The 7,939-nt window shown below is 44.7% G+C and overlaps 1 protein-coding gene across 12 annotated transcripts; it reads right to left on the bottom strand.

Moving 5' to 3' along the window:
- Positions 1-1,892: 1,892 nt before the first annotated feature.
- LOC125551467 (uncharacterized) lies at positions 1,893-6,703 on the bottom strand. 12 transcript variants are annotated; one of them, XR_015600654.1, is made up of 7 exons: positions 6,599-6,703; positions 6,332-6,446; positions 5,407-6,049; positions 5,259-5,321; positions 3,126-4,227; positions 2,952-2,994; positions 1,893-2,538 (listed from the first exon to the last, which is right to left on the bottom strand). XR_015600654.1 is itself a non-coding variant. In XM_087518095.1 (6 exons), exons 1-4 carry the CDS (start codon positions 6,672-6,674, stop codon positions 5,509-5,511), a joined length of 333 nt encoding a protein of 110 aa, XP_087374221.1. In that variant the 5' UTR covers positions 6,675-6,697; the 3' UTR covers positions 1,989-4,227; positions 5,259-5,321; positions 5,407-5,508. The 12 variants fall into 12 exon arrangements, 5 of the variants coding, with proteins under 5 accessions (XP_087374221.1, XP_087374222.1, XP_087374224.1 ...); XR_015600656.1 differs by having other exon boundaries at positions 1,893-2,135; XR_015600651.1 differs by having other exon boundaries at positions 2,952-4,227.
- Positions 6,704-7,939: the final 1,236 nt, after the last annotated feature.

Genomic DNA, 7,939 nt, shown 5'->3' with positions numbered 1-7,939 from the left:
AGATGTCGCGGGAAACCACATCAACCTATGGGACCAGAGGGCCACTTGCTGGTTCGGCCGGGGGACGTCGCGTTGCACAAAGAGCAGACGGGCATGGGGCAGCACAGCAGAAATCATGCAGGCAATTTTACCCAGGTTCGGGCCATCGTGAGGCGTAAAACCCTACTCCTGCTTTCGTGGATTGATGGTGGTAGAGTGGTGGTGGAGCGTAGTACACTTTCCCTACAAGGGCGGCAGTGGCTACGAGCGTATGGGCGTGGTTGTTATCCAACCTTCTAACCCCTTTCTACAGTTGCTATGGGCCTTCTTTTACAGATTAAGCGGCTACCACAATGTCAAAGTAGTCATTGTGCACAGCTAAGATAGCAAACAGTGCTATCATACTTAACTCTACAGGCTGACAGGGTGCATTAAATGCACCACTGAACGTCACGTCGTTTGTTGCCCGACAAGCTTGGTCGGGCTATTTTGCCAGCTTCGCACCTACTCGCTTGACGCGTCGCGGGATCAGTGTCGTTCTAGGGCATCTTCTGTAGAGAAAGCCTGCCACGTGGCGAATGGCTGCCACTTAGTCACTTTGCGGCTTGACTCCGCACTGATTGACGACGCGGGTCGTGGTGGAGTAGTTGGGTGAGGTGGTTTTCCCTCGTGAGCCCCGGCAAGCCCTGCCGGGACGTCTTGGGTGCCTTCTTTCGGGGGTGGCCCCGCCCCTGCTGACCTCGCTTACCCGGCAAGGGGGGGCTTTTCTCCTAGTGGCATCTTGCTTTTTGTCTTGATCTTGGTCTTCTTGGTTTGCATGTTGGTCCTTCGAAGCTCTTGGTCTCTTGTACTCTGGCATGGCCTGGTGCCTCAATCCTGTTCCCGTGCATGTGCACAGTCTAGGCAACAGACCCAGGGTTTGTTACACCGACACCGACACACGACAATTGATCTTCCTTTGTAGTTACGTCTGCTTACTACAACCATATGGTGCCCCCTCATCATCCTTGCATACCTCCTGACCCGTCTCTTACACACACGTGCACAGACATGCAGACATCCCCTTTCTTATTGATATTGCAGTCGTACCCCCCGTTTGTCTAGCAGGCCTCTCCTACCATTTGTGAGAAGCAACTCCACCACCAATTCTCCGACACTCTACCTTTGTCTCTCTCCCAGCCTTATTCCTCTGCTACATGTATGCATGCATGCATGCCAATCGATCTCCCTCAATGCATAGCTAGGTCTCTGTCCTTCTCCATACATATAACAGTTGATCTACCTCTCTATAGTTAGGTCTCTGCCCCCTCCCCCCCTCCGCCCCACACACACCGATAGTCGAACGTTGTAGGTAGGTATCCATGCCACTGAGACAAACTGCACCTCTTTCCTTTCACATTCCAGTAGGCCAGCCGCCACTACAAGAAATATGTCAACTTGTGACCTTGACTATTGGTCACTGAATGGTCATTATTTTCCATTTGTGACCTTTTTGTGACCAAAAACAGATGGTCAAAAACTGGCGGTCGTAAACTGACCAAAATATGCCTACTATTTTGTTTTGGTCACTAGCAGCCTCCCCAGGCCACGTAGGCATCCGACGTGGCACAAAAATCAGCCCAGTCCAATTCGGTGTTTAGATGGGCCGAGCCCATTAATTCAGCCTTTTCAATATTTATTTTTCCTATTAATTTTTGCTAGCTACATGGGCTGGCCTAGCAATTCGGCCTTTTTATTTCTAGTTGCGGCCTTTTACAGCGTATGATCTTTTATTTTTTGCCATTTTACTTTCCACTGTTTTACATTTGTCCCGAATATCATAATATCACACTCGTCCCACACGTCAGAAATTCCAAATGTGCTCAAATTATTTTGATAAGTGGCTCGCATGAGTCATGTTTCCATTGCACACGTTTTCAAATCACATACATAATTACTATTTCATATGAAACAGAAATTGTAATTCTAAAACATACATGAAATTCACAAACAGAGAGAAGATACATTAATTCATGTACATAATTACTATTTCATTCACAAACAGAAAGAAGATACATTAAATTCCCAGATAACCCAGCTATTATTACATAACTTGCTATATAAGAATGTCTTGGAGCTTCTTTGAACATCTTTCGTCTTGAATTTACTCAAAATATCTACCAACAAGAAAACAGAACAGCAAGGATAGGGTGAATAACAACAACAACAGGTGATGGGGTGCTATTCCATCTAAACAAGAGACTGAACCCAGCAAGCTAGATTTATTCAGCATCATCAACAATTCAGTAAAGTACTGCAGTTTAGAACTGATGAGAAAAAACAACTACACGACTTCATAACTGAACATATTCAAGTAAAAATTGTACAAGTTACATTCCAGTAAACAAACTGTACAAGTTGACGATTCCCTGCTGCATATACATATCACTTGTGTCATGTTTGGGGGTTCAGAATGTACACAACATGTTTATGGTAGATGAACTGTAGCTGCTAGCAGGGGCGGAGCCGGGATTTGGATATAGGGGGGGCCAAGTCATGTTCATTAAAGAAAAATGCTCACTGCAGAAAAATAAGTACCATAATACTATATTATTGTGTTGCTTCAACACAACTAAAATAGGGTCTGTCTATGGCATATCGATATATAGGAAAAAAGAAATATTCGCACTAATCTTTGCATAAAAAATAATCAATGTCATAGGACCTAGATTTTAATACTTAGGACACATCTAGATGTACTTTAGCAAAACTGATTAAAATATATTTACATTTGTATTGGTTTATATTTGCCCCTACAGTTGTCAATAAGATCAAAAATATTGATGATTTCATGAGTAGTTAACCTAGTTGCTAGCAATTTCCTATCAATATAGATTAGCCAAGCAAGTCATTGCCACTGAACTGGGATTGGTAAAAATTGCACATTAGCCACATTAACAACATTACTAGGTGGAGAACTCGAAACAACATACTTTAAAAGAGAATTAATCTTTATGGTGTTTGCAGCCCTTTTCTCTTCATGACCGCATCACAAATCAAACAATGAAAATAAAATAAAATTTATTAGCATCAAATGACAACTTCAACATGTATAAGATTAGAGTTGAGAGGGATTAGTAGATACAGTAGTTCTCAATAGTGCTAACCTTGTGCCTGAACAGCTAGAGAATTCACAGAGTTGAGAGGTATCCGTATGATTTGCCAGTTCAGAAGCCTGTGTCGCCTGATTTTAATTGACTCCGTGAGTAGTGAGGGTACGAGGCAGCGGCCGCCGGCAAAGCTAATCGCTTCAGGTTAATCACGCTGGGGGGTTGGCTTAACGCCAGGGGCCAAGTACTAGAGTCTATGGCCACGAGTGGGCTTTTTTATGGGCCTTTTTCCCAGATTTCTTCATAGCCTTCGTTTGGGTTGAGGGGGGGGCCATAGTACGTATATTTCTCAGTCCAGTAGCTAATTACTCGTAGCCTCTGAATAAATTGTCGATCGTTAGGGGGGGCCAGGCCCCTGCTCGCCCCCCCTTGGCTCCGCCACTGGCTGCTAGGAATAGTAAAGCAAAGATGTACTGCCACTAATCAGCAAAAACATAACATTTTCTCAGAGTTAATGATAGCATATTTAACCGTAAATAACAGAATAATGCAATAAATTGGTATAGAGCAAGGTACTGAGCATAGGCCAGGCCAACAATAAATTGGTACTAAATCTAGAAATCACCATCTAAAATTTAGTTAATGAGACATTTTAGAATCAACTTGACAATTGATAGTAATGTTTGCATAGGACACATCCAGAACTAAAACTATACATAAATGCCTAAATTTCAATGCCCGATGCCCAAAATGTAAGATGATGGTTCTGGAAAAATAGTAAACTTGCAACCATATTTAAAGAAAAGAAAATAGCAAGGTGCTGCCATGACCAAATCCTAACCAGAATGCATTTAATAAAATGGATTGCTTCTAGCTGCTGTAGCGACATGCTCCATCAGGCCATGATCAAGTACTCCAGACCATTGCATGCTTTGCAAAAAGAAATACTAGATGAATCTCACTAACAGGAGCACTAGGTGATTAATGGAAGTAATCTGCAGATTACACTGTGAACAAGTGAAGAATTTATCTCTCCCTGTGGAAGAACTAAGTTGATGAAGACATGCAGCAGCAGGAGAAGCCTTGCATCATTGGTTTGGTCGGGTCGTCCACCACACTAGCCACCATCACGTACCCGTCGCCATCAGCAACATTGCTCCTGCAGCAGCAACATATAACCATTTATAAATTAAACGGACCACGTACAAGGTTATACTAAGCATGTAAGTACATTCCAGCTACACGTACAAGGTTATACTAAGCATGTAAGTACAGTCCAGCTATAAAGTGGATGGCAAAGTGTGGCTGTTGTTGTTGCTACTTTAGCCAACTGAGCTAATTAATCTCATCAACCTAATACACTTCTCTCAAGAAAGAAAAAAGCAACTTCAAATATTGAGTACAGCAGCAACATCTACTTGTTACTGGAGTTCCAGTTCAAGATGGCCAGAGGCCACTTGGCACCATGGAACCTGCACAATTTCCACCATATATATGAATTAGTTAGAAAGAAAACTAGAGTTGAACTACCCAGCCTCATACATACATACATAAGCAAGCAAAATTTGATTACACAAGAAGGTAGCTGGAGTGGTGGTGGACGAAATGAAAGTCGACGGCCATGGCTTAACGAGGAGAGGAGCTCAACATTGAAGTTTCGCAAAACAGGAGTTTCATTAATTTGAGAGTGGGTTTTAGTAGCTCAAGCTTAGTTAAGTTAAGCACTTAGTACTAAACAGCAACAACACTTGAACCGTAACATATCCAGAAAGGAAACAAAACATGAGACAAGTATTGATAGCAAGTCCACGAAGGACATCCAATGGTTTCAGCCACATCCTAATAAACCTGCAGCATTCTTTAGCACCTAATTATCAGCAACAAATCAATGGCTAGACGAGCAACACCACAACAAATCGACACTAACACTTGGCCCAAGCAAGGAATCAGCTCACACACGCAAGATGATGATTGCATACATACAAATCATGTGCTGGCAGAAAAAAAATCAAGCAGGAGCTCATCTTCTCTCTCTGTTTTGTAACTAACGACCTAAATAAAATAAAATAAAAACATGACTTGTTCATACAGATCCCTCTAAAATTCCTTGGCACAAGTGCATCACATATTCATCAACTTAGCATCAGAAGTAGTGAGCACGAGAAGAGGGGGAGGGAGATGGTGAGCTACCTGCCGCGGTCGCAATGGAAGCAGACCCCTCTTGACTTGTTCATACAGATCCCTCTAAAATTCCTTGGCACAAGTGCATCACATATTCATCAACTTAGCATCAGAAGTAGTGAGCACGAGAAGAGGGGGAGGGAGATGGTGGAGCTACCTGCCGCGGTCGCAATGGAAGCAGACCCCTCTTGCCCCCCCCCCCCCCCCTCTCAAGCAGGACAGGGCTGCCGACTGGGTGCGCCCCTACTCCTCCGCCTCCTCACCCTGCACATAGCAAGTTTCAGATGTTCAGAATAGTGAGATGATTCCATACAAAGTAGAATAGTTGTACTTGGCAATGCACACTAGCTAACAGAATGCCCACAATAAATATTTTGGCTAAACTACTTTCCTTGACAGCTTTACAAATTACAACAATGATTCATCTGATATTTCTAGAGGAATCCACCCAACCCATGTTGCTTGGAACTGAACCCCAAGCTCCTTCCTTATGTAACAACCTGAAGTAAGTTTGCATGATGCAGATTTGTACGATTTCTAGATTAAACGAACTCCTTGTGTACATTAACGGATTAATTAACAGTCCATTCATGTGCTGATTATCTAGACTACATTAAGGCACCCAATTAAACAAGCGAGGCCATGAATCTGGCACGGGCAGACCCGGAACAACACCAACGGCGGGAGGCGCGCCGCCGCAAGGAATCAAAGCAGTGATCTTAACCAGTCTGTCATTGAAACCGTAGCAGACTCGGTGGTGCGAGACCGTGATTCCAGCATTTGCCGCTTCAGCTAACGACCTAGATGATGAACAAAACAAAAAGGGGAGCAGATATCATCATCAAACTTGGAACAACTGGAAAGTAGAAACAAAAAAAGAGGAAACATGAAGAAGAGATATCATCAAATCCGGCTAGGCTATGCTCCCGTTCCAAATAGTAGAAGTGTAGAACTGAAGCTGGAATGCACAGCAGCAGCCAGCAGCACTGTTGGAGCAGCTATATACAGATAAAAGCCAGGGACACCCGCATTGCATTTCAGCAAAGCCAATAGGGAGAAAAGGATAGCAGAGCAGAGCATACTTGATGAGCGTGCCTCCTTTGCCGATGAGCACGCCGCAGCAGGCGTAGGGCACCACCAGCACCACCGTGTTGTCGGCATGGTCGCCTTGCAACCACAAACAAAGGATTGGAGTCTCTGAATCAAACCACAGCCGAAGCAAACCAACTGTAAGATCATCAACTGTAAAAGAACATTTACAGTAACTCTGAAGAAATGTTGAGCCTTTTTTTGTACAGTACAGAGAACAGAGGAGGGGTCTGAACATTCACTACTTCAAGTAGGAGTACCTGGTAGCGGATCTTGTGGAGGAGGAGCTCGGCGGCATCCATGACGGCGCGGAAGGGGCCGGAGAGGTAGGCTCATGGTTCCTTGAGCAGCTGAGTCAGGCGAAGACGCGCCCAGAGCCGGGCTGGCCCTGCGCGACGCGGCGGAAGGCGGAGGCGATGCCGGCGAGGCCGGAGCTGATGAGCGCGTCGAGCTCGTCGGCCACCAGCTGCAGGTCGGGGATGGGCGGCGCGGGGTGGCCGAGGAGGCGCGCGGCCCTGGACCACGCGTACAGCACGACCAGAAGGAGGAAGAGCATGTCGGCGGCCAGTGACACGGCCGTGTAACCGGAGGCGCCGTGGAATAGGATCCAGGAGGCGACGACGGTCGCTAGGAGTAGGGCGCTCAGGTCGGCCCGGCCTCGGCGCCACAACACCATATCTACGGTGAGGGTCGTTGACAGGGGGGTGGGTTTGGGGGCGGCGGCGGATCGAGATATGAGGGAGGGAGAGGGCGGCGGCTGTGGGTGCGTAGGAGAGAGGGGGAGGAGAGGACGAGTGGTGCAGGTTGTGTTAGGGCTAGTTGGATGAGACGGTGAGGGGGTCAAGTGTGCCGTTGGATCCGGGACGATCGGACGGTTCAGATCGCCTAAGGTAGGGTGATCCGGGGGAGATGTCCTGATTGATTAGAGTTTCCGGTGTAATTTAAAATATAGTCCCTAAGTGCTAAAAATAAAGGGGTTTATGAAGCAACTATCAATAATATTTTGCAAAATGAAACTACTAAAATTTTCACTCAAGTTATACCACATTTTATGGATGATAACCAACTTGTATGCATTTCCGATCATTCTAGCCTTTTTGGCCATTTAAACCAACTTGTACCAAATCAGAAGGAACCGGGTCAAATTTAAACTACAATAACTTCATAGTCTGCTCATAGTTTTTTCCAAAAAACATTTTTAGGTACACATGTATATATTTCATCACAGAACACTATGAGTTTTGTAAGATTCCACCGCAGCAACGAACAGTTATGCCCATGGTTTTAACCACGTTTTGAAATTGGCATACAGAATTAAAGAAACCAAAAAATGGAAAGCCTTTGCATTGTGTCATTATATGTGATCTAGTGTCTAGGGTGCATCTTGGAGTGGCAAACAATGTTGCCTAAGGAATTTTTCATTTCCTTTGGATGAAAAAACAATTTTCCATTTTTCCAGTGCCCGAAATGAGTTTATTTTGTGAAGGACCTACAATATATTTATTGCAAAATTGGACCAAAACAATTTTCTAAAATACTAGGCCATATTTAATGCACAATTGACCAAATGGTTGGGTTTCAAAAGTTTTTATCCACCTCTC

Source organism: Triticum urartu, chromosome 4A, assembly GCF_056163025.1.
Source record: "Triticum urartu cultivar PI428250 chromosome 4A, HENAU_Tu73, whole genome shotgun sequence".
Taxonomy (NCBI): Eukaryota; Viridiplantae; Streptophyta; class Magnoliopsida; order Poales; family Poaceae; genus Triticum; species Triticum urartu.
Note: the sequence above shows the minus strand (reverse complement) of the source record. Positions and strands in the feature narration are given on the sequence as shown.